This window comes from Drosophila pseudoobscura, chromosome 2, assembly GCF_009870125.1.
Source record: "Drosophila pseudoobscura strain MV-25-SWS-2005 chromosome 2, UCI_Dpse_MV25, whole genome shotgun sequence".
NCBI classification, from domain to species: Eukaryota; Metazoa; Arthropoda; class Insecta; order Diptera; family Drosophilidae; genus Drosophila; species Drosophila pseudoobscura.
Window position 1 is genome coordinate 23,621,234 of NC_046679.1, and position 26,548 is coordinate 23,647,781.

The following is a 26,548-nucleotide window of genomic DNA, read 5'->3' on the forward strand; positions in this document are numbered from 1 at the left end:
CAATCTTATTCCCCATATTCCCGTAACTCGCTTTCAAAGAGTGTTCCGAGAACCGGATCGAAAGAGAATCGAAAGAACTTTTACGTACTTATTATTGTTGCTCTCGCTTTCTCCAGGGGGCAGCGGCAGCTTCCTTGGCATAATGGCTCGAGACTACATGAAAAGCAGGGACGAGTGCAGCGAATGACATCCGGCGCAGACTTGACCGTTTCTGGTGTAACAATTTTTGCTGTTCTTGATGCTGACCCACGCCCCTTTAATTGGGTTAACAGCGAGACAGTCTTTCTTCGTTTTCTCACTTTCCCTGATGGAGGAGGTTTCCTTTTTCTTCCTTTTCCTTTTCGGAGAGTGTGTGTATGTCCCTTTTTGCCACTCCTGAAGGACTAAGCTCCTGTTCTGTTCTTGGAAAGGGTCCTTCCCCTTCTCTTCTCGCAAAGTGTGAGTGCGTTTTATGTCTTTGATGTCTGAAAGTATCCCACTACTTCTGCCTTGCACTTGGGTCATATAGCCTGAACTTTTCCATCTTTTCTACATATTTTTTTAGGAAAATACTGCCCCGAAGCATTTGAGTTCGGGGAAAGTATTTCTCGTGGCTTGCTTTTTGACAGAGCAAAGTCCAACTGAGTTGTGTTTGCGGTATCGCATTTCTGTAAACAGAACAACTAAAAAGACAAACCCCATAAGCCACAATTTGGGAAAGCCGAGCCCCCAAACTTCTGCAAAATAAAGTAAATAAATCCCAAGTAAATAAATCAGTAAAAATCTTTAGATAATTGTATTGAACCAAAAATTGTTAGAGTCAACAGAAGACGTACTGGGTGTTCTTGAAGAGGAGTTAACTGTGAGAGGAGTTAAGGGTAATCACTTTTTCTAGATATTTAAGGCCTCTGATGAACGTCAGTGTGCTCTTATCGACGATGTATCTGTGGAACAGTTCAATTTGAGGAAGATAAATTACATTGCAAAAGAAATTTCTGTCCAAAGAATCCCAATCATTTCGCATTTGCGAACCGAACTAGGTCCATCCTGGATACGGGTCCAGTGCGGCTTTGCCATCGGCCTCCCAGAAATGTGTTTGCTGTAATGCGCGTAAATGCAAATCATTATCAACAACATTTGCATTTGGGTAGAAGCAGCAGCAGGATCACGCAGGCGGAAGCATCGAATCAGACGATGATGATGATGGGTGTAGGGATAGGGATAGGGATAGGGACACCCATGCAAAGAGCATTCCAAATGGGAGCCGACTGCTCTGTAGAGTCGTTCAACCGCACATTGTGTTCCTCCAACTGGCAGCAGGCTATTAGAGCCGATGAATTTGCACCACTGTTGTTTGCAGTTATAAATATTTGCACATTTGGCAGTCTGTGGAGCCTGCCGTTGGCCATCGGCGAGTGCAATTTGTGGGCCCCAAATCAGCGAACTTTAATGAATACCTCGCTGAACCGCTGAACAAAAACTCATTTCATTTGCATTACACAGCTCGTACAATACACACACACACACACAGAGTAGTGTAAGCCGTTGTGTACGTACTCGCAGGACAAACAAAAGGAACATGGAAGACCTACCATAACCCAAAAAAAGAATGAGATGAAGCCCCCTAAAATTCTTTCCACAAGTTATGTTTGCTATTTTCGGCTTGGGCCTTTGTTTCCTCTGCCGCCACGGGTTCAGCCAATGCCTTCCGCAATCTTTTGCAGAATTTTTTTCTTTTCAAACTATGGCACAAATGTTGAAGTGTACATTATTCTTAACTTTTTTGGCGTTCGTTCGATAAGCGCAGCCAGCAAATTATGATGATGGCACTGATGCTGATGATGCCGCTTCTATACGTATACCCCTGACGCTGCTGCCGATGATGATGTTCGACGGGAGATAACCCAGGACCGGGAACAGAACCAGAACCAGGACCAGGACCAACTTGAAGAGCAAAATAATAAGTTTTGTCTTCACAGCAAATTTCTTTCGTCATCGCTTAGGGAAGAGCAGTTTCAGGAGATCGAAGGTGTGATACTCTATATATAGGAAGGCAGTCTGATGGGAAGGACGTGTGGGAAGTTCGTAATAAATTAATTGGTTGAAGGGTTTGAGGAAAAGATTCTGTCAGTTGACAAGCCCCTCCACAGAGACTTTGCATTATGCTAATTATGCATTTAACACAGCAGAGAAAACATGCATACGTATATACGATTTTTATAGGTTTTCGGTCAGTTTTGCTTTATCTCCTGTCAATAAAACAAGAGAAAATTGCCTCAATCACAAGCTTTTATGAGAGTTCCACCAAAATCCCATCAACTGAAAGGGGAATGTAGCCTGACACCAGAGTAGGTATACTCGTACTAAAGCAAAAGATACTGAATATTTAAAGACAATCCTTGTTCACGTCCTGGTTTCAGTGTGTTGTCTGGGAGCCAAAATAAAAAGTTTTTAGCTCCCGAGATTGGGTCATTCAGCCAATCCTCTTCGAAAAGTTGCTACATAATGCATAGTCCCGATTCCGGTCGGTGTTGACAATTTACTTAAGCTTCGATTTTTTCTGGTGTGAGAATCTTTCGTCCTTCTGCTAATTAAAAGCTGCCCTCGAATGCAAACTCAATAAATTACCAAGTAAACTTTGTCTGGCAAAAAGTTATTTGGAGTAGCTCCAGCACCCAGCACCCAGCACAAAATCCTGCCCAAAATTTGTATTGGCCATAAAGTTTGGCGCTCACCTTGCGGCTTTAATTAAAGCAATTGCAGTACAAATTTTAATTAGAAAATGCTCACCAGACCCTGTCGAAGGAACAATCAAATTATATGTTGTTTACACCGTTTGTGGTACTGGCTTAATTTTCGGTGATGCCTGGAAGGCGCCCCGGCATGGTGACCCCGACAATTGTTTTATTTTCTTCACGTAGCGCAGCGTTTAAAAAGCAATAGAAAATTATTGGCCCAAGTACAATTAAAAAAGTCGAACAGGCCTGGCTTACACTTGGATTTAGCTTGGAGTACGGGCATTGGTTTAACGAACTCCAAGCCAACTTTTTTATGGCCTAACATATTTATTACGAGTATCGGCGGGGCCTAGGGTGTCAGTGAGTGTCAGAGGTTGCTTGAAGGGAAATATTTAGTATCCCCCGGACTCACACTAGACATGGTTTTATGGCTTATCCCTGTGCCCTTTTTTATGGCATTCTTAAGCAAATATTCGAATTGGCTTTATGAGATTGCGATCCGTACTTTGTAGCAACTGCTGATGAAGCAGGCCGGCAGGCATTTATTTCTCATAAAACATCTTGGAGCCGTATCGATGGCAATAAAGAAATCAGTTGATGGACTTGCTCCAAAAGGGTTGATTTTTCCCCCAAAAAAGTCAACCAATCGCTCAGGATGTGTGATAGATTATGGCAAATCGATGCGGTGACAAGTGGTCCGAGGACCCTCATCAATTAGTCGTCAATGGCTGGAACTAATTTGTCGGGGGCGCAACATGAAAATTATCTGGCAAATTGAGCAGCAGTCAATGGCAAATAAATGTTCATAATAAAAAGATAATAGCATTCGCATCAATCGAATATTGATTTGATTGGGAAGGAAGCAACGAACAGCGACTGAGGTTGCGGTTGAGAGAAAGTGCGGAAGAGATAGAAGGAACCAATAAAAGATACATAGATGCAGGCACAAACAAAACCAAAACGAATCGTGGGTCCAGCACCACACACACTCTTCATCCTCCAAAACGCCAGTCGCCATCCTCTGGGGCAGATTGGGGGAACCAGGACACAAATGCAGCGCCAGCAATTTTCCACTTTAAGCAATTTGTGTCGGGAGCAAGAGGCAACCGAAATACCAACAAATATACGAGTGTGAGTAAGAGTATATGTATGGGAAAATATCACTAACATGGGGCTCTGCCCAAATTTCCAGCTGTCCGAGCTGCGGAAGGGTGGAAGGGAGGGGAAGAGAGGGGAGCGCTACAGCGATAGTAGGACCAGCAAAATACTTATCTCCTCTCGGCGGATGTGACTCTGGCCAATGGAAGTTTGAATGCCCTACGCGGCCGTAATTAAAGTGGCCAAATCGAATTCCACTCGGGCCTCAGGCTTCGAAGGGTGAGACTAAACCGGATAGAGGCAATCGAGTGGCCAAACTTTAAGCCTGATTTTGTGCTAACTGAAAGAGGATTGAACTTCAATTACATTTTAAATGTTAGGAAACAAAATTAAGTACTTTTAGAGTTATCGCTGTTTAGTTTGAGAAAAAGAACCAACAAACAGAGCACTAATGGCAAATATTTTAGGAAGGATTGCAAGCAAAGCACTTAAACATTTTGTAGATACAAAATGGTGACCATTTAAACAGGTTAATACCTCCTGTACAGTGAGTAGGAAAAGTATTACAATACTTAATTTCTTAGGGACTATTCTCGACTACCTTTCAACATATTTATATATCTGCCCTTGCACTTTATTCCTCAACATAATTTCTATAAATATTTTCACAAAACTCTTGACCACAAAAACAGGTGGCCCCAAAGTTGTGTAGGGAAGCCGGAGGAACCATTACTGAGGAAATCAAATCGATTCTCGGCAGCTTTGACAGCTTGTTTACATCAACCAGCGACGGCAGGAGAAGGAGAGCAAAGGCTCTGCCAATGGAGTCGATAAGGCGAAGAAACCTATAACCAGACTTCCCCTCCACCTCCCCCACCGGAATGTAGTTTGTAGCCAAATGGTTTTTGTGATATTTTCCCGCCCCCAAACGCAAAAAGGAAACCACCAAAATAGCCGGAGGCTGGATGTATGGAAGAATGGATGGACAGCTGCCAAAAATCGGTTATTTCGTTTAAATATTTCCACCTTTTTTCGCCGTTAATAATTCAATATATTTCACACAAGTCGAAAGAGTGCAAAAAGTTGTGCCCACAATGAATGCGAGTTCCACTTGAAACCACATTCTGTAGGGTCGAACTTTTTTCGAAAATGCTTTCGCAAATTTGAGCAATTCCAACTTGTCCGAACTGAACGCAAAATCGCCTGTCAAACCCTGAAACAAAAAACACGATGGCGGCAGCCCCACAGTGACGTCAAATATGGTAGAATATTGTTCAGAAATTTATGAAAATTCACCAGCATAAAATGACCTGATTTTTTAATGGTTTTCGGTTGATTGTTTGTTAGGGCGCGCCTGGGCCATGATGTCTCATGAAAAAATAAGGCGAACCATAAACATTTGGGAGACCGAAAAGAAAACTCATTTTACACGTGATATAAGACACGGTGTCGTCGTCAGCGGACCTGCCAGGCCAGCTCAAAAATTGGAATTGGTCCGTGGGTCATGGGGTGAAAAGCTGGCATAGAATGCGTTTACTGGATGCCGGGCGCCTTGTGATTTTTCCAGAGTGACACCCAGCCGCCGGTTCACCCACACTGTTGTCACGGGGGAGAATCCCGAAAAAAGCCAATATCGTCGACGCTGACAGCAGCACAGAGCAGCAGGGCAGAGTTAGGCCATATCCCTGGTTCCTGTCTCTGGCCCTGGTGCTGGCCCTGGTGCTGGCTCTGCCTGTGGATCTGGTGATGCTGATGGTGACAACCACTGACATGCCCCACACACATTGCCGGAGGGCCCGCAGCGTGTCAGTATTGGAGTGGAGTGTGGTGGTGCTGTTGGCGGGGGGCAGTGGTGAGGGGTGAGGTAGAAGCCAAATGCAAATTCCGGCAGTGTGTCGCCTTTTGGTATTGGTTTTGTTTCGCTTATACGCCCAGTGTATCGATTTAACTGCCCGCGTGGCTTCCCGTGGTGCAGCGACCGCCTCCGGCGTTGTGTCCTGTCCCCCACTCGTCCTGGATGTCCTGGTCGCCCTGCCCTGGCCTGTGGTTTGCTTTCGGGTTTCATTTTCTACCAATTTTTTACAGCCCTAAAGGCTTGTTGTAGTTGTCAGCATCAGCAGAACATTCATTCACGTTCCCGTTCACGTTCACGTTCAGGTTCGTTGTCAGCCTCATTGTTGTCATTGTTATTTCTGTCTGCAGGAAATTGTTGTATGCAAACATTAAATTTTTCAATAGGTCAATTTTTGTCCCAGACGCCTAAGGCGACAGCATTTTTGCAAAAAATGTATATTCACCTGTTCTTTTTTTCCCCGGCTTTAGCCATTTTACTGTTTGTCGGTGGGATTTTTACTGATTTTTACAGCTTTTATTCTTAAATTGAGGTTATCAGACAGATTTTCGCACTTTTGGCCGCTCAAATAAATTGATTTGGACAAAGCCAACAAGGAAATCAAATCAAAAAATGCTTGTGCAAATATCAAAATAATTGCCAGCGACTTTGATGGACATTTATGTACCTGCTGACTGTACGTGTGCTTATCTATATATGTGCTTCTCTGTTGATTTGCGGTTAGGTTTTCCGTTTTCCTCATGGATTTACCATAAATATGCAGTAGTTTTTTTTCGGCTCGTGTCAGAGTGCTAATGTCGGGCAAAAGTTTCCTACATTTGTGTGTCACAGATCCCTTCTCTTCTGACTCGAAATGCTGAACCTATTTTGACAGCTCAGACAAGAAGTGTAGGAAATAAGGTTGATAAAAAACTTATCTGGCTTCCATGTCTCTTTCTGTGCTAAAGGGAACACCTTTAACTTGTTTTTGGACACAAATGATATTAAATTTGCCAAGAGATATGAGCATTTATGTACATTTAAATGTGGAATTTCGACAAAATCTATTGTTAGCTTGCTATTGAATAATATTTGATACGTTTGATACCGGATTTAATTACAGCTCAAAGAAGAAAATTAATTATTTTCAAACAGAAATTATGGCAATGCAGTGGGCAACAGAAATGCATGTACTTTAATTTTTATTGGCTTGCATGATATGCATGTATATGCACGATATATGAATATATAATAGCAACGAGCAGAAATGACAATTTTATTGAAAATGTTTATTCAATTTACAGATTTATCCGTATTTTTATTTTAATATAAAAACGATTGAACAATTGTTGAATGCTGCTCACATTTCAGTTTAACTCATATGGAAATGGAGCTGTCATCAACAATCCGCTCTGTAATTAATCAATTCTTTTCTCAATGGATCTATAATTAACTTTATAAATCCTCAACGAAATGGTCACCAAGAACGTTAACAAATCAAAGAACTTACGTTTACTTATGCTGTGAAACTCTTTTGAAAAGTTCCTATTAATTTCATTTAAATTCTACCAAGAACAATTAGCCATCAGCAACACTTTGAAATTTCATTAAAAAACCACCCAGATCCGGGCGGGCAGACTTAATCTGTTTCCCAGACAAGAAGTAAATTATAATCTGCGAAAAACAATTTAAGCAGTCTGACAAAAATGTCAAACTCATGCTCGAGCATGGACTTCAGATGCTGCCACGGCACTCCTCCTGTTGCAGCTGTTAGCTCTGCTACTTCTGGTGCAAATTAGATCGTTGTCCAAATTCGATTGTTTCATTTTCAGAGTTTTGCTACGAGACAGCCAAGGCGCTTCGTGGGGCGGCTGTCTGGGAGTACATTTGGTGTCCGAGAAAAGTTTTGCGCGCAGTTCTAATTAGCGCACTAAAGATATTCAACACTCAACGTAATTAAATGGAATTTTAAGCGATGCATCGCCAGCCAATGCCAGTGCCAGTGCCAGCGCCAGCGCCAGCGCCGGTTGCCATTTGGTCGAAAGCGCCTTTAATTACGGACAGAAGGCTCCTGCTGTTGCAGCTGCAGCCTCTGTTGCTGCCGCTGCTCCTGCAGATAGTGGAAACAAACAATTCTTTAGATGGAACAACTTTTTTTGGTGGGCTGCAGCAGGAGACTCCCCAGCAGTAGCAAAAACTTGGCCGCACAAATTAATCATAACTTTGGAGGCTGCCACTGCTGCTGCCTCTGCTGCTGCTGTTGCATTGGACAAAATGTTGCCATCTCCGCCCATTAAATGTGGGTTAGGCTCTCTGTTCTGTCACCCACACACAAACTCACACACAAACACACACACTTAAACTCATCCACTGGAAGATATGCCTGCGGAGTTTAGTTAAGTTTCCGTATATTCCAATTGCCTGGTGCACATTTTCTTTGCGTCGGCGTTGCCGGCTGTCCCATAAATCTCAGCTGTGCCTTGGCATTTATCAAAATTGCAGAAACTTTGTGAACGGCTGCAGCTGCGCAGTGGCCCAGAGACAAGACAAGTTCCTTGCCTTTGGCCTGGCAAGTTTTCCTGCTTGTCTTCCCCCCCAAAAATGGCCTACTCCAAAGAAGCTGCCGTGTGCACCCAGGTATGTGAATTAATGTTTTTTTGTAAAACTTTCTCCTGCCACAAGGACTTCCCTGGCCATCTCTTGGGGCTGTCACTTATGTCTGCTGCTGAATGTTGATAAGCAATAAAAACCAGGACAACGACCGAGACCGAGACGGCAGCAAGTTGCATCAAAGAAACTCCAAAGAGGCGGTAACTTTGCTGTCAAGGCGACGATGGGTGGATGAATGTTAAGTGGAGTAGACACACCACTTGAATTATTGCACCAGCAAAGACAAAACATGGGGGCCACCCTGTCTTTGGGTGTTTATGGCCAAGAAGTTGCCTGAAAACTGCATATTTTGATGACTGTCTTTGTATTTGCTATAAATAGAAAAAATTTTGTATAAAATTGAAGATTTATTTTGATACAATTTATTAGTCAGACACAGACACCCATTAGGGTGAAACTGGTGAAAGACCGCAATAATTATTCTTGTTAAATAAACAGAAAACATGGAGGTACAAGGCGAATTTTCAAACAGCATAATTTTTTTGGTATTTAGCTGCAAAAATTTCACCTGTGAAAGTATAATTTTAGGGCCTACGTGACGTATGCGTACTTAGAGATAAATTCTGTTTCAAACATCCGTTAAGCACTGCTTTAGTGAACTTCTTTCGACTGTTTGAACCGCTTGCAATTAGTACTGCTTTGCTGGACTGCTTAGGTAAACTGCTTTTACAAAGTAAATCCAAGCGGTGCAATTTTTGAATAAACAGTGCTGCCAGACTGTTGGAACAAGAACAGCTCATCGTTTTGAGCGCGCAACGTAAGTTCAAATTTGTTTCACCATTGACTTGGAAAAAGCACCAATGTCTTTCAATGCATTTATTTTGTAAGGATTGTTGTTTTTGTCAGAAACGCAAATAAATACAGAATTTTTGTAAATAAATAATATAAATAGCTAAGGTCTAAATGGAAGTACATAAATTAATTTAAATTATTTAAGAGAAAAGTCCAGTCGTTAGCACTAAGGAAGTTTAGTGAGCCACTAGCCTCCCGGTCTAGTGAGATCTAGACCTCATTGCACTCCAGATACATCTGGCGGCAGTCAAATCCGGAGCGCCCTCGGCGACCAGCGTCGTACAGCTCCTCGAAGCTGCCGCCACTGCTGCGTCCGAGCACATAGCTGGTGGCGTAACTAAAAAAGGGGCAGAGAGTTGTGATTAAAAAATATCTCAGGGCGGTGTTTTTCTTCTGGCGTGTGACTTACGATCCCAGCTGGCAGAAGATGCTGCTGCCGCCAATCTCGCGAACGCACTCCGTGTTGGCATCGCACATGTAGCGCTGCGTGCACTTGTCCTCTGAGTTGCGGTAGGTGCGGACGTAGCCCTTCATCAGGGAGATGCCCGCGACGACGGCGTCGCTCACCGAGTCACGTTTGCCCAGGGAGCGGGCAGTGAGGGAGCGGTGCGAGAAGGAGGTCTTCAGGGCGTCCAGCAGATTCATCACGATCTGAATGAACTGTGGAAGGGGGAGCATTGTTCAGTGGAAGGCGTGTGTGTGGAGTGTGTGTGTGTGTTTATGTTTGGTTGGGGACGGGGATGGGGACGGGAACGGGGCAGAGGAAGCATTAGTCAATTAGTCTTGCATTTGCTTGTGCCAATTCTAAAAGGTGTGTGTGTGCGTGTGAGTGTTTGCGTGTGGCGGTGTGTGTGTAAGTGTTTGGTGTAAGAGTGTGGTGTGTGTGTGTGTGTGCATATAAAACATTTACATTCTCAGCACTAGGCAACAAGATTCGGGCGTGAGTTAAAGAAAGGTAACTTTTAATCTTAGACTGATTTAATGCATAATTTTGATTAAAAATAATTCATAAATATTCCTATTCTTAGAAGATTTCACTTCAAAGCCTTTCAATTTTCCCTGAAGTATTTCGACTTAAATCTAAATGATATTTAATTAAGAATATACCTACAATCCTATTAAAAATTCTCCAGTAAACCATCTGGAAGCTTTAGGACAATATCTTTTAACATATCTTCAAATTTATTGAAATCCTCCCGTGCAATCCCCTCCCCGATCTTGTTGCCTAGTGTTTCTTGATTTTGTTGTATGTTTTGTGAAAGCAATAAAGATGTTTACCTCGCCAGCTTGCTTGGCCATCGAGTTGACTTGATCGGGGTCTCTGGAGCCCAAAACGGCAGACATCACAGCCACCAATACGCCCTGTGCGATTTATTAGAGAGGAAGAGGTACAGGTAGAGGAGGTAGGCGGTATTCGGGAAACGAACATAATCGAAAGAATAAGAAGAGCCAAACACCCAGAATCAGTATAAATTTAAGATTTTAGATATATGTATGTATGTATTTATGTATGGATGTATGTATGTATGTAAAACGAAACAATGAACGATCCAACGATCAACGAATAATCAACGTATTACGATAAAAGCAAAACAAAAGTGGCACAAAAGCAATCAGTAAGTGTACACCATGTTATGTGGCTAATGGATCGATCGATTTACCTGCATGGGAGATCCGCCGTTGTCAACCTTATCGATGCCATCGCTGGGGGCTCCACCGCCCAACAGAGTGTTGATGATGCGAAGACCTGTATATATATATATGGATCAATTATGGGAAGTCCAACGAAGTACAGCTATCGAGTGAGACTTACCCATGGAGATCACATTGGCCCAGGGACTGCCACCCAGTCCAACCGAGGAGTCCACATCGTCGGACTTCGAAGGGGCATTCACGGCGCCGTTGAAGAACATGGTCATCACGGTGGACAGCATATTGGACCACGTGAATCCGCCCGGACCGCCCACAGTCTCCTGCAGCTGATTGTTCTCCAGATCGTCCTCGATGTCGTCCAGAGCTACCTTCTTGGAGGCGTTCGGCTTCACCGCGAACTTCCTGGCACTCTCCTCCCCCCGATAGACTGGGGATTGGGCCAACTGGTGCTGTCTCTGGTAGACCTCCTGCTGCGGGAAGGCGTAGGTCGTCAGCAGGCAATTGCTGGCCACTATCGAGAGCAGCAGATAGGCGTGCACTTTACTCTGATTCCACATGACTGCTGCAAAGGACAGAGCAAAATAATTTGAAATTCATCGAACGGCAATGTCGGCAATTGGCATAACACTTTCACATTGCCCAATTGTGTGTGAATGAGTTTCCTGAACTGCCGCACGAGTCGGGCATTAAAATTAGGTTCGACCCCTTTCAGTGGCACATGCTTGCCCTGATTTCGTTATGCTACGAGTATTACATACGTAGGTACATACATATTGGTCATAATTTGAAGTCTCCAAAAATGTAAACAATTGTAGGAATTGTAGATTATTCATTATAAAAATCAGTTCTTTATTTTAGTTTTCACACAATAAGATTTATACTTGTAAATACCTCTCTGGAACTACACTTTCACCCATTAAAATAATGAATTATTGTCTTGCAAGCAACCCATCTTAGTAGTGCAGCATTTCATTTCCATTCAAATATTCTTTAACTGGCACCCAAAAAAATAGAGAACAAAATAGAAAAGCTTCGCCCAGGTATTGTCAAAAATTTTCCATTTCTCATGGAGCAAAAATTACTTTACAATTTCCATGGAAACCAGATAAGAAAGTTGTTGTGGAGCGTAATTAAAGCCAACGCCAAAGCTCAGTGCGAAGCCAAAGCCAAAGCGTCTCCAGGTTTGCTTCCGAAACAGCTAGAAACTAGTCTAACTGCTCCCAATTAAGGTGTCGGTCAAACTGAACCTGTTCACCCATCCCATCCCATCCCATCCCATAGCCATACCCATACCCATGGCCATGCCATACCCATGCCCATGCAGTGGTTTCTGTGGCAGAAGCGGCAGGGAAATTACCCAAGTTGAGAAACATAGAAAGCTGCCACAGGTGGGGCGCACAGCTGAGGTGCCAAGTAAGAGCAATTAGCAGAGACTTCCTCAATGCGATCATCACAGTTTCAGTTTTGCATGGTATTAGGAGCATTGGGAACCATCCAGAATCGAGCTCTTCATCCGAGCGAATTAGAATGGGGATGTGAATGGGAGAAGTTCTTTCATCCTCGCATTATTTCTGACCCGATCTGTTCTTTATTTTCTTTTTTAATATTATTTTGTTGCTGTGGCAAGAACCTGTTCCAGTTAGCGGTTCTCTTGCTCAGATGTCATGCAACAGGCTACCGTTACAATTAATAAAGCCAACGAGTGTGTGTGGAGTTGTGGGGAATCTCTAGAGTGGAGACTCTGGAGTCTAGAGGAATGCCAATGGCAGAACAGAGATTGCATTGATTTCCATTTAATTGCCGGCCGCCGAAGAACAGGCTCCCAGATTGGGTCAGACTGCATTGAAATGTAAATTGGCTGATCATTAATCAGACAGCAGCAGCAGCAGCAGCAGAAAACCCCATCTCACGGTTATGCCAATCGAGATTTGATTGTTTTGTGACACAATTCGACACAGTTCCGTGGAAATTACGGCGATCATGTAAATTTAGAAAGCTGTTAGAGCCAGTTGCAGCTCCAGAGATCTGCAACCGTGATCGAGTCGTTAAGATAATGGTAATTAATGGCTGAGGATATGATACCTGCATGTGGCAGAGAAATTTCATTGATTATACGAGAGAGAAATGGTAAAATGCCGGGGAAATTGTGATTGTGATGGGAAAATGACTGGCTTGACTCAAAGAACTCTCATCTTTATGACAACCATCTTCTGTGACATAATTCTCTCCAATCGTTGCGCCTTTCCCTCCACAAACTTCTGTTTATTCATTTTTCACTTCAAAGAAACACGCAAACTTTAATTGGAAACTTCACACGAAACTCTTACTTTCATGGCCAGCAGCAGCACCAAATCGTTTGTCTAAAAATGGCAATTAAAATCTATATAAAAAGCCGCCAAAGCAACAGCGCCATTTCAATACAGAGAGCAGCAATTACACGGCTGCAGTTGGTCAAAAGTCGCAAATTAGAAAGTGTAGAAACCGCAAAAACACCCAGAGGAAGAGAGACACACAGAGAGGAAAAGAAATGCCATAAAGAGGGGGAGTAAATATACGCGTGTAACAATAACCAAGTTCTTTGGACGTACTCGTAAAAGGAGAAATATCATTGTAATTTATGTGATATTTATTTTCAGTTTCGTTTGCGGTCTCGTGCCGAGGCATGCTCCACCGGGTTTCTGGTCAAAGTCAAAGATGAGAAAGCGGTAAAAATGTTCGTGATTTGCGGTAAGTGAGCACAGATACAGAGAAAGATGCAGAGATACATAGATACATGCTCATGCCCAGTGCTCTCTGCTCTTTTGTGAATCATTCATTCTCTTCAGTGAAGACCTAAAAGAGCGTTAGCCAGATTTCTGGACAGTCATGGACTGGTTTCCGCAGAGAAACTTGAGCAGAGCAGCCTCCACACCACACAAATATGCAGGTTTCACTTTCTTTTTGCCCAGAATCCGAGCCAAGGTTTATTGACCAAGAAGAGGTTAACAATTTTAAATAAATAGCAATTGTTCAGAGTGGCGTACTTAACCATAATTGGCACGCACTGCGGCTTTCTAGCCAGTTTGTGGCTTAAGTCTTTCGTTTTGTATCGCTGGTCAGCAACCTCGAATGAAAAACCGCTAGCTAGCGGATGGCATTTGGCCAAATGATTGACGAACTGTGCTGCATTTTAATTCGTCTGTGAAGTTCGTGCGTGAGGGTAAAGAGTGTTGACTAGTTATATCGATTATTTGGTAACAAATTTCCAAAGTGACGCAATCCGACGGCAAACAGAAATGATAGCCAAGGGATTTGAGGTAAGGAAAAGTTCACTAAAACTTGTCTCCAACTTTTACTGACCCCAAAATGCAGTCTGCAAATCCAACAGATAAATATAGTTGGCGACTGCAAGAAAGCAGAACAAATTGCACTTGCAATTGCCATTGCCATTATGGTTATTAGTCAGCTGCAGTGCAGCTGAGACACAAATTGCGACTGTCATAGCAACCTGAAAGTCATAGCAGTCTCAAAGAAAGGCAATGTTTTTTGCCTTAGTTTTAACCACACTGCCAGATAACATATCCCCCTCAAGGTTCAAGGCATTCTCTCAGAGTGCAATCAACGAAAACAAATTCAATTTAACTCGACTCCAAAGGCAACTTAACAGCTTCAAAGCAAAAACTTTCACCTCACTCTACTTGACAACCGAACAGCCAGCCAGCCAGTCAGCCAGCCAGTCAGCAAAACCAACAACTACAACCGCAAAATGCCAAAAGAAACCAAAAACCAACAACAAACCGATAAATGAATGAAAGTTACCAACGAAAAAAATGAGAAGAAGTTAAATAAAATAAAATAACTTGCTTCAAGGTAGAAGACGGGACGATAAGAAATAAATAAAGGGCCGGCAGCAGAAAATCAGAAAATGGGTTGAATGCCAAGCAAATTGGTAAGCAAATGGCAGACAAACGTGACCTTTTACAGGCAATTAAATAAATAAAATAAATATATATATTCTGTATAGGAAATTGGCCCAAAAGACTTGTCCAAACGACAGGCATTAATTGGCAGCAGCCAGCAGAGACAGCAGAAACTCTGAGAGAAAGAGCAAGAGAGTGAAGAGCACATGGAATCAAGGCCACAGACAAAACGGCCGCAAGGCCTCCTCCACAAAAGGAGAGTGAGTTGAGAGCGCCAAAAGAGGGGGCCAGAAAACGAAAATTCTTTGGAAAGGTGGACAGACGGGCGACAGGCGCCCAATTGGGTCAGTGGGCGGCCATCATCATCGTCGGCGTCGGCAGCACTGCACATTGGAGGTTTGCTTCACATCGGTTTGCTTTCCAAAGAACCTGGGCTCAGTGCACATTTCCATACGTAGCCGGGTCTGTTGCCTCTTGGCCAAGAGTGCGTGCCCGGCTGGTAGTGTCCCCCCACCTTACACCGCATCGACCCGCACCTCACATACGCGTCTCTGCTTACCACATGCCACCGCCCCCCCCACTCTCTTTCTTTTGACATGTTCCACGCTAGGTCCAGTCGATGGGTTTCTGTTTGCTTTTTCATGCAAAGTTGTTAACTCGTTTAACAGAAATTCTCTCCTCTCTCGCTCTCGCTCTCGCCCCTTCTGCGGCTCATTTTTGTTGCTTATTTATGCTTCAAGTTCTGTTATTTCTTTAGGCCTGACCCAAATATTTGGCTGTTGCCATAAAGCCCCAATTTGTTGGACAAACAAAACGCATGGCACGACGACGGGACAGAACTGTGGCATTCAATCAATTGTAAATAACTTTCTAATGCTCTGGTTTTGGTTCTGGTTCTGGCTTTAGGCTGTGGACTATGGCTCTGGGGTAGACACAGTGCTAATCAATTGGTTTGTGGATCAAGCTTAAAGGCAATATGGCTTAAGCTGCGAAATAAGAAGTCTATCAGGTGATCTTGGTGGAGATTATTGAGTGCAGTGCTTCAAAGGGAAAGGGCGCGTCACTAATCTAAAGAATCTTTATTCATAGTCCCATAATATTTTATAAAATTTAAATGTGGTCCTTTACATGAATTGCAGAATTCTTAAGCGGAAAGTAGTCGTAGCATATCCATGATAAATCATTTAACAAAATTATTTAGTATTATAAACTGTTCAGAATTTATATAGATTTAAGGAAAATAATTCCAAGTATGTTTTAGTTTTTAGCAGATTCATAACCATATTAGTGGTATGTAAATTAAAGTACGGATCCCCAATAGATTCAGACTCCAAAGAAATGGACCGGAAACAACAGTAATTCAAATTCAATCTCACATTAAACATATTTTATCCAATGTAATACTACATCATAAATTAGTCATACAAATCTCCAGGAAATACAACATTCCAAAATATTTGTTTCATGACTAAAAACTCCCCACTATATCCGCAAACTTTTGCCAAAGATGACATATACAAATGATGAAATATGTATCTTGAAATTTAGTAAACTCCCAAAATAGCTCATAGATTAAACTATAATTTTCACCATTTAAAATCGCTTTCATTAAATTGAACAAATAATTGAACTCTTTAATGGAATGTCTCTGAATTAAACCATTTCAATTTGCACAGTTCCATTACAAACTGGTTTAGTCGGACATTTTTTTTTTGCGCTGTTGTAAAAAAATTTCTCTCACCTGTCTGTTAGTACCGCTGTCTTTCAGCTGGCTGAACTCAAAACAATTAAGCAAAATTTTAATTACACCTTTAGGGGAGTGTAGTTTTGGCTCGTTGGCACTGGAAAAACGAAAAATTTCAGCACGCGATTGTCAAGCACACAATTCACTTAAAAATTCACCCAAAAATTGCACTGGAAAATTTCTCTCTCTATATATTTTGCCGATCGATACCAACTTTCGTTTACTTCGATCCCACTTCGAGAGACTTCGGATTTCACTTCGCGATGGAGGGTTTAAGCGCTGTTGCCGCTTAAGGTGGTGCTATTGCTGGTGGTTTTGTGGTGTTGCTGCGTCGGCTGCTGAAGTTGTCTGAAACGGCGATCGCCTTGAACTTGCGTTTATATAGCCTGACCCATTTTCAGGGGCTTCGCGATGGAACTGGAAAACGAAGAAATGCAAGCGAACATGTTGGGTCGCTCACCTGCACAGGTAGGAGCGCGTTGGACGCTCGAGGTCCAACACGTTGCTAGTCACTCGTGCGCAGGTGTGACATGATCTGTCTTCTGGCTCTGCCCCTCTTTTTGTTTGCCATTACTGTTAATGCGTTTATGGCCCATTGTTGTCTGGTGCGTTTTGTCGGGTTAAACGGTTTCTGTTGCGGTCTACCTGGGCGATCTTTAGTCAAGGTTTTCCCCATCATTTGCATATCTCTGGCTGATTGATTATCTACCTTTATTGTGGGTGCGGTACTTTTGTTCTCCCTAGACCTTGGCTAGGAGGACTGATAGGTGCGTCATTAAAGGTGTGTTTTATTAAGCTTAATCCGGCCTTTAATCTCCACACAAAGTTAAGTCCCAGACCCACTCAATTCTCCCGTAAATGAGGAAAGTTCCTTGCCGTCTAGAAAGGGGCTGGAAAAACATTTTAAGGGATTTCCAAAGAACAAAAGATTCTTTTATTTTTTGAATTTAACTAAAAGTGTATATTGGCAAGGTCTGACTACTTCTCATCCACATCCACATCCTGCTCCTGCTGCCCAGCTACACGTGCAAAAAAGTTAAGCCGTTGAAGCAAAAGTTTGCCAAGGATGTCTGCCAGACATCCAGTACGTCCTACTCTTGCTCCTAGTTGTAGTCCTGCTTTCCCCGTTCAAGTCCCAGCCACTGAGGCATTAGAACCCTTGCGAAATCAAATCGGAAAAATAGAAATGGAACTAAGGTTCCATCTCCATCTCCGTCTCCAACTGCATTTGTATGTGTTTACATTTAGTTGTATTCGATTTGCATACCCGATTGGTATTGGTATTGGGATTGGGATTGGGCAAGGGTTTGGTATCTGGGGTTAGTCCACTCCGTAAATCAATGCCAGTTGTGCGGGCAATCAGTAAGAGGAGCAGGAGCCTCTGCTCGACTCCCCTTTAACCCATCCAAGCGGATTATTAAGTGGTCTTAAAGCCCAGTCGAAGTCGAGTGCTGCTGCTGTTTTTCCATCCTTTCGAGTATGTGAGTGTGAATGTGCGTGTGTGGGTTGCTTATTGAATAAATGTGGTTGGATTTATGCAAATCCAAAGAACGACTGACGGTGCACTCCACTGACCCGTACACCCACACACACGCATGGGTCGAGGAATGCTGACCATTTGGGCATATGCTTAATGCGGCCATAATTGTTCCACATTTGTTATCACCGAACGAACTAACTTTGCATATCGTTGGGGCTCCAGCTCCAGCTACAGCTATAGCTGGGAATCAATGGGATTACTGATTTCCGGTTTAATTTATGTGCACAGCTCGTTTTTGTTTGCCAATTCCAATGTTTGTGTTTGCAGGCCCTCCCATCGCATTAGCCTAATGATTTCCCTGTCAACTCAGAGAGGGAGGACCGCACCGCAGCCTAAACATGAGGCATAAATCAGCTTATCAAATTGGCATTCAAAAGTTTGGTTTATAATTTGTACAGGCAACACAATATTTGCCCTAAATGATGGATTGTTTGCAGAACAATTCGAGTAAGTATATCGATGTTTTGGCGTGCTGTTATCTGAATAATCCCTAATAGAGCAATATCCTGCTGCTAAAAGTCAAGTGGAAAGTTTGCCCGTTTCCGCCACTCTCTAAACCATACGAATTCTGTTAAAAGAAATCGAAACTCGACAACAATTAGAAGACGATTTGATTCAATTAGCAAGTTCTGCGGCCCAAAAGATTCAAATTCTCTTTCAAATTAGCAGGGCTACCCAAAATAAACCCAAAAAAAAGCTGACCCACATTTGGGTAAATTGAAATCATGGAATTAACCGAAACGAAGAAAAAAGAAGAACCGAAAAACTTCCGCGTCAACGGCAAAATTGCGGGCGAAGTAAAGTCTGAGATTTTGTTGCATTCTTTCAGGCGTTTGTAATTTTATTCATCCGTACGTCGTGATCGGATCCGGTGTCTGGGTATGTGTGTCGTCAGCTCTCTACTAATATGAAATCAATAAATTGTAAGCATTTTTTTATTGCCATCAACTTTGCTCATGCTCAAGCTCCAAGAAGCTCTGTGTTTTTATTTACTCGAATCGTGTTTTATTCTTCCATTTTTTTCTTGCATAAAGGATAAAGATACCAAAGCAGAACGAAAGACGATGACGATGCTGTCGTCCTCCTAACCGAGGTCTGGAACTGGAACTGGAATTGGGACTGTGGGGTCAAGGAGAGGGGGAACAGCCAAGCTCTGTGAGTTTATCAGCGCAACATCCACTTGACTTGAGAAATAATGATGTCTGCCGGAAGAGTCGGCGGGAAAGCGAAACAACAGAATCTGCTGCTCTGTTCTCCGTTTTCTGTGGGTAGAGGCCAGGACAATATTGTCATGTCCCATATTAAATATACTTCTCTACACATACATATAGTATACACTTGAATATTCCTCTAGATGTATCTCTTAAACAATAAAATGGCAGATAGATGCAAGTGAATCAGTTGCAAGCGAATCGCTTTTTACCATGCCAACGAAAATTGGGAATGAAAAATAAATTTATAAAATTGTGCAGAGCTTAGATGAGTTTGATAGAAAGGCTAGATATTCCGAAATGTCCACCCAGCGGTAGAGAGAGTTCGTGGCTGGTAAGTACAGCAACAGATTTAAAGATACATATCTGGTTGTTCGGAAACAATACACCTTCAACGACATTGTTCACGATAACATCAATTTATAGCCTAAATTTTCTGTTCTTGAATTTCTACACAATAATGTAATCCATGTAAAAGGTATGCACCATGTATCGTGTGCTTCATGTAGAATGTTACAGATGTTTGCCTCTCAAAATACCTGCACACAGAAGCCGGCAACCTCTCCACATGTTCCGTATCACCGCATATTCAACGTCATCAGCAACGCCCTCGAATTAGGCCCACACAATTTCGCATCTGGTCAAATGCAGGCCAACCTATTCGTAGTAGTTGTCTGCGCCTCCGCCCCCAAGCTCTCTCCCAGGGTTTGTCATTTTGGTCAGTAATGGACTTATGCAAATTACTGAGTTACACCGCGTCCAGAATATTGCATTTCAATCAATATCCTGGAGTCTGACTGACATTTGCATATGCGACTTGAAATTTATGAGCAGAGAGGGACTGTGTGTGTGGAGATGGGCGAGGTGTTGGTGGCGCTAATGGTGGGCAGAGCTGATGAAAAGTGTGGAGAGACCTGACAAAAATGGGTCTAAAGTCCTCCCTAATAGGATGAAAAGGGTGGTAACACCTCTGGCAAAAGGTTGAGAGAGTGATCTGATCAAGAGGGCGAACCTATTGAAGGCTCCTCTCGAAAGTACATTCAATCTGTTCCCTGCCCATTCCGACTCCTCCCTGACACTTTTTATTACCATCCATCAAAATGGAAGTAAAGCATTAAAAATACATGCTGGCATGGCAGCATTCCTTTCTCCCATAAACATCAAAATCAAACATCTGTTAAAGATTCTTTTACGATAAAACTTTCGCTTGCTGCTGGTTAGGGTTCATAATGCAAGTTTAATCTCCAAACAATATATATCAATATATAGAAAGATATTTTTATGTAATTTAATTTACATGTAAATCTGCATAAACATCCGGTTCGCAGACAGATGAGAAAATGCAAAATTGCTGAAGGAGACACAATGCCCTGCGCAGCATCTGGTGACTGATGTCCTGGCCCAGGGGTATAGGGTTACATTGGAGCTCGTCTCCCTTTTTCCACAGCTCCATGATTTCCATCACTTTCCCTGGTTTTTCTCTTTGGGCTCTCCTCTTTTCCGCGCATTGGGCGCCGGCAAAGATAAAGTACATTTCTGTGATAAATATAACAACAAGTACCCAAGGCACGCACAAATGGGGCCCGTCCCATTGGCCCATCAGGGCTCGGGTGAAAACGCATCCAAAAATTTCATGCCCAAACCAGGTTCCTGCTGGTTAGGGACAGAGCGGTGCTGAAAGGATAGGGGTACCTTCTGGCAGCTGTTATAATGATGCCAGCGATACATCATCGCAAAATGCTAACATTTTCGGCAGTCAACAGCGACGGCAGTCAACAGCTGTTGCCGCTGATGAATCCTTTGGGTCCGGCATGCCAAGGGTATCGGTATCCTTTGCCACTGTTCAGAGTCCACCCATACCATCCACTAATATTTCAATATTTTTCACATAAAAAGGCGTAAGTTATTTTTCACATTTTGCCAGAGACCCTTACCCTTACCACTTCTTCACCAATGCATTTTTGGCTAATTTCCCCTGTCATTCCATAAATAAATCTTTAGAATTTCCGAATGTGTTCCTCATAGACACAAACATAGCCAGGGCACAGAACACCGATATAATTAACTATCATAGAATATTCAAGACACGATCTGAAATGCTTCCATTCCCTTGTTTTGGTTCCGTTCCCCTATCGCTATCCTATTCTGTTTGGGTTTTCGTTTTCCCTTTATCCCTCTCTCTTCATAGTGTCAGTATTCCCCATTTGTGTGTGTGGCCAAAATTCTTTTTGTTGCTGGAGCGCTCGCATTTATGACTTGTTTTAATTTGCTGTACGTGCTCTGTTTATGCGAAATCTGCATTTCCGTATTTGTTCTCTGCCCGAATTCAGCTTGAAGAGAAAAAATTGAAAAACTAGGAATAACTAACTAGAAGGATGAGAGCGGATTGGGCGGAGAGTAAAGGAGAGTGGCCCAAAAGCCGCTTAAAAGGAATTGCATGCGTGAAGGAAAATTGGAAGAACTTACAGTAAGAGAAGGGGAGACCGCACGAGAAAGTTGAGAGTACTTATAACAAGAGAAAAGGAGTAGGATACACTAGGTTAGGAGGCAAGGAGGCAAGGAGGAGAAAGTAGAGAGAAAAATCTCAGCAGAAACAGAGATTGAGTGCTGAAGGCAAAGGATGTTGCGGCAGGAGTCGGACAAGAAAGAGTTGCACTTGTGGCCAAGGGAATTGTTTTTTGGGAAAATGGAAAACATGAAAACCCCGAGACAGCTGTGGGTTATGAAAAGAGAAGAAAAAATGCTAAAAATACATTTCAAGGAATATAATCCGAAGTCAAAAAAATGTATACCTTTAACAGTAAACCAAAGACAAATTTTGTTTATAAATAATAAGTAATAGATTTTAAAATATTAGTGAACACTTATGTATTGAGTCATGTCAATTTGCAGAGCCCAAATTTAAGTTTAAGAAACACTTTAATATCCATAAAACTATCCCCCAAAATGAGCAATATAGGAAAATCCATTGACTTTGCATCGTTAACTCAAAATCGTAGTAAATTATTAATCACTTAGCACACCCAAGCATCGAAGGGACAAACAATGCGGCCGATGATTAGATTGCTTCAAGTCAATTTATATACTTATAAAGGATACCAGAAAAGGAGAGCTCCGTTGGTGGGAACGGAAATCCTGTAGACAAGACAGAGCATATATCTTGGTCAGCAGGCAAAAAGCTTTCATTAATTCAATATGCTTGCGGCGGGTAGGAAATCAGGGGTCGATGAGGGGGGGTCAACTATCATTAACTAGCGCTCCAGACAAGCATCGTTCTAATGATGAAGGCGATGATAACCGAAGGAGAGGTATATGTGGAAATGAATTAGTTTGCATTAAGTATACGCCGGAGTGTACACAGTACAAACCCACAGCAGGATTTAAGAAATATATATACATGTCTGTATATGTGTATACTTTCGTATATGTATGGCTGTGTGTGCAGCAGGACTTATGACTACCGCTCATTTAGCTGCTGTCGGGGCGACAGAGGGAGAGAGAGAGCGGTAGAAGCCTCCGGGGAGATTAAGTACTGACTGCCCCCCAGCCCCCGAGAGAGTGTTTTTGGGTGTGTGTGAAGCATGGAATATTAATTCCTTAAGTAATTCACAACATTTGCAACTAATGTTTGTTAATGAGCTATGCCAGATCTCCCACTCTCTACCTCTCCGTCCACCGACAGTGCCTGAGGTCAAGGCGAATGCTGTGAAATGTCTGCAGCTTTCCGACTTGTTAAATGCGGGTATTACCAAAGTACCAAAGTGGAAAAGTGAAAAGGACTCCCAATAGTCAGGCCATGTCCTTAGGGTGACTCTCTGGCTCCTGACAGTCGCCGCCAAAACACTTAATGAAATAATTATGTAAAGCAAACAACCTGCCGGTATACCTGCCAGACCATAGCCATCTTAGCCTTAGCCCCAAAGACTTGCTTTTGACATTCATTAATTTGATGATATCCAATCTTAGTTATTGTACGTATAATTGTGAGCAAGGCCATGCCGGAGGTCGTGGTTGTAAACATTTTGGATTTTACCTACAGATGGGAGCCGTTTTCTTCCTTTATGATTATACGACGTTGATGAGATGTCTTATAAAAGATATCCATCTTCTCTATTGATTCCCTGTGAGAGCTGTTTAATCATCTTTGACTAAATTATGCACAAAACCCGGAACTATGTGAGCTAAACTAGTTTCCATCGTGCTAATCAGCCATGGCTCTAACCGCTCCTCCGCTAGCCCCATTAAATATGCAACAAACAACGAAAAGAATTCCACTTGCAAGCAGGATGATGTGGCAGCGGGGATGGTTGAGGCAGCATGTAAAATAATTTGAAAACACGGCATTAGCGTAATGAAGCATGGAAAAGCGGGAGCCGGGTGTGAATGGGATGGATGGGAGTGGGCAGGGGCGTTGGCGTTGGCGTCGGTTGGTAGTGGGAAAGTAGGTGAAGCTGTTGCAAGCAGGTGAAAAGCGCACATAAATGCCAGAAGTTATGCAAGTCCTTAACTTTCATGAGTGGGCCAGGCTGTGGGGTAGGGGCAGAGGCACTGCCAGAGAGCTGGCAAAAGGAAGACTGTTGTTGCAAATGCAGATAGAAATGGCGGCGCGGCTGTCGAGGGGCAAGTGGCGTATCACACATGTTTGTCATGTGCCTCAAAGTGTCTGTCTGTGTGGCTGTCTGCCTGGATTTTGGTTGAGTGTGAGTGTGAGCTCTCTCGCAGTACTTTCCTCTGTGGGGTGTGGTGGCACGGTGCTGTGCGAGTGTATTCTTATTCAGTGCGTAATCTTCACCTTTTTCACAGTTTTGCCGTGCACTTTTATTGCATATATGGCAAGGAGCATGGGGTAGAGGAGTAGCAGCAGGACCAGAAGCTTCAGTCAGTGCAGGCGCCAGACCAGGACCGTGTATCGACAAAAGTTGCACCTTGAATTTGCTATTTTATGACCACCCACCCCACACCCCCACCCACACCCACGGTCCCCGTTAAGTAGTTGTAAGCTGCATAATGTATTTACGCAAGCACCGGAAATTGGGTGCCAAGAGTTGGGTGGCAGCACCGTGCGGCGATGCCACACAACCATAAAGCCTTGTGGCAACCATCGTGCTAAACGCGCATAGACAAGTGTGATCCCTTGTGGATGGGATGTGGAAACTGGTGAGGATGTAGATGTGGATGTGGATGCTGGTGCGGAAGTGCACGTGTGATGGTGACGAGGATGCGGGATGGGATAGCGGTATGGGCCAGAGGATGCCGTCATTCTTTGCTGGGTAGCGGAATATTTTATGGTCTTTTGAATCCAGCCAAATTGCAGCAACTCTCAGCTTGAGCGCGGGATTTGATTAATATGCAACGTATTGCTGCATCTAGCAATCTACGAGGCTGCTTATAGTTTAGCCCTAAGCTGAGATTCTTAACTGTTAAGAGCCATCAACGTGTTATGATAAGATGGCATGTAGCCCATTGGATATCGTAACATTGCTCAAACTTCCTTGTTTAATTGTATTTCATTTTTAAAATTAATTTAAATTGCTTAGAAATAAAAAGAGAGACAAACGAAAGGACGCCGGCATTAGGACAAAGGAAGAAATTCTAAGACAGACGCAAAAAGACTTGCAGGACCTATAGAAACATGTAATGCTCATAGACTACAGTGTATGGCATGACCATAAGATAGCTGTATATTGGATTATTAGGGCTTGTCATTTTTGAAAGCACAACCAATTTGAAGCTTCAGTCTATATAGGAACAGGAGCTGAAGATTTGAACTACAATGAACAAAATTAACCTTAGCGCTCAACAAAAAAGATGTTGAGATTATAAAAATTATACTTTCCTCTCTTACCTTAAAATGAATCCAATTCCCAAAGTGAAAACAAGTGAGAGAGGGTTTACCATTCGAATACTGTAGATCTCTAAAATTTGTCTTATACTTTTGCCTCGCACTGTTTATGCAGATGTTGGCAAATATATTTTTGCATTTATGGGAACGAGAATTGTATGTAAATTCTTTTGTGTAATTGGGCAACATTTAGTTTTAAATACTGACAAAGCAAGAATGGGGGAGTAGATGTGGAGACAAAGGTGCAGAGAAAAGTGCTTAAAGAGAGTAAAATATAAAAAGATAGAGAGCCGACGATTCATACCCATTGAAAGCATAGCCCAGAGCAGAGACAATACGAGTCCTCATCCTCAATGATGGTCCTGGTCCAGGACCCCGACCCCCTCATCATTGTCATAATAATAATCATCATCACCATCATCATAGGCAGCCTTGCCACACCGCCATCAGGGGCACATTTCGTGCGGTAGTATGCAAATTAACTTAAATGTCAACGTTGGTGAAATTTTTAAAACGACAAACGCAGAATTCCTTTTGAAAAGGGTGGCCGCAATGGAAATTCGTTGGAAAATTGTGCACCAAATACAGAGCCTGGGCCAGAAAGAGAGGGTGAAAAGGAGGCGCGTTAGAGAAAGAGAGAGGGAAAGTAAGAGACAAACTGCAAACGTCAACCGATTTTTTCCTGCCATCTCTTCGCTGTACAGTGGCTGAGAGTGACTGAAACTCGGTGACAATGATGTTAACTAGAGTGTGAAAACTATGATTGGCTGACAACGACTGAGGAGAGGGTGATTTATCCACTGGAAAAGGGGGGTACTGTGATGGGAGAGCACCCTCTTGTACATACTCCCTGTACAGCCTGATTTATGCCATATTTGTGCTCATTTCACCGCTCAGGGGTCGCCACCTCCGGTTCTCATTCGCATTCCAATTTCCACTACTTTTCCCAGCTCTTCAGGCACTTTGCATACGCTTGTGAAACAAATGCCACGAACGATTTTCATTTTCATTTTGATTTTCCTCCTATTTACTCTTTCCATTTGCTTTCTTACCCCTACACCTACGCCATGGAGCAACCTCTCATGGTGTGGAGGGGAACTCCAAAGATGGAAATAATTCTTTTGCCCGACAAAATGTGGGTCAACTTGTGGACAAATTGTGGCTCTTTAATGGGTGGTATTCCTCAGAACTGATGTATTATGAGCTGAAAGAAGTTGCATAAAATGTGTGATTTTTGAGAAAGAAAATAGGCTTAAAATAAATATAGAAAAAATACAATTTCTTAAAAATTGTGTATAAATATACTGCTAAAATTTCAATTTCATTTAGAAATAAATCTTTTCTATAAAAAGATGTTTATGTAAACATTTCACTTAATAAAATTAACAAAAATTAAAGATGAGAAAAATATTTTTAAAAATTCTCAAAATCCCATTGGTGTCCCATCGACTATGAAAACGAACTCTTAACTCAACTAATGCCGAAACCAAAATCCATTTATCCGTATAGCCACATTCCATATAGCTCACATAAAAGTTGGTTTATGCATGG

At 42.6% G+C, this 26,548-nt stretch overlaps 2 protein-coding genes across 4 annotated transcripts in view; both read right to left on the reverse strand.

The window, feature by feature from the left end:
* ATP8B (ATPase phospholipid transporting 8B) overlaps positions 1 to 599 on the reverse strand; it is a 51,444-nt gene extending 50,845 nt beyond the window's left edge. Inside the window, exon 1 of the mRNA XM_033380542.1 lies at positions 89 to 599. The gene's annotated coding sequence lies outside the window, so the exon portion shown is untranslated. The remainder of the gene's footprint in view (positions 1 to 88) is intronic.
* An 8,500-nt stretch (positions 600 to 9,099) lies between these two features.
* LOC4802599 (uncharacterized) lies at positions 9,100 to 16,784 on the reverse strand. 3 transcript variants are annotated; one of them, XM_001359452.4, is made up of 7 exons: positions 16,563 to 16,784; positions 16,402 to 16,501; positions 10,922 to 11,323; positions 10,770 to 10,855; positions 10,387 to 10,470; positions 9,518 to 9,768; positions 9,100 to 9,445 (listed from the first exon to the last, which is right to left on the reverse strand). In XM_001359452.4, exons 3-7 carry the CDS (start codon positions 11,316 to 11,318, stop codon positions 9,319 to 9,321), a joined length of 945 nt encoding a protein of 314 aa, XP_001359489.2. In that variant the 5' UTR covers positions 11,319 to 11,323; positions 16,402 to 16,501; positions 16,563 to 16,784; the 3' UTR covers positions 9,100 to 9,318. The 3 variants fall into 3 exon arrangements, with proteins under 3 accessions (XP_001359489.2, XP_033232294.1, XP_033232295.1); XM_033376403.1 differs by having other exon boundaries at positions 10,922 to 11,320; positions 16,402 to 16,784; XM_033376404.1 differs by lacking the exon at positions 10,387 to 10,470 and having other exon boundaries at positions 16,402 to 16,784.
* Between the last annotated feature and the right edge of the window lie 9,764 nt (positions 16,785 to 26,548).

What these genes read in the sequence shown, in the direction of transcription:
- LOC4802599 (XM_001359452.4), bottom strand. Translation starts at nt 11,318, where the DNA reads ATGTGGAATCAGAGTAAAGTGCACGCCTATCTGCTGCTCTCGATAGTG. An exon ending in TGGCCAAGCAAGCTGGCGAG is followed by an intron (nt 9,769 to 10,386) that starts GTAAACATCTTT and finishes CCCCTTCCACAG; the next exon opens with TTCATTCAGATCGTGATGAA. An exon ending in ATCTTCTGCCAGCTGGGATC is followed by an intron (nt 9,446 to 9,517) that starts GTAAGTCACACG and finishes CCCCTTTTTTAG; the next exon opens with TTACGCCACCAGCTATGTGC.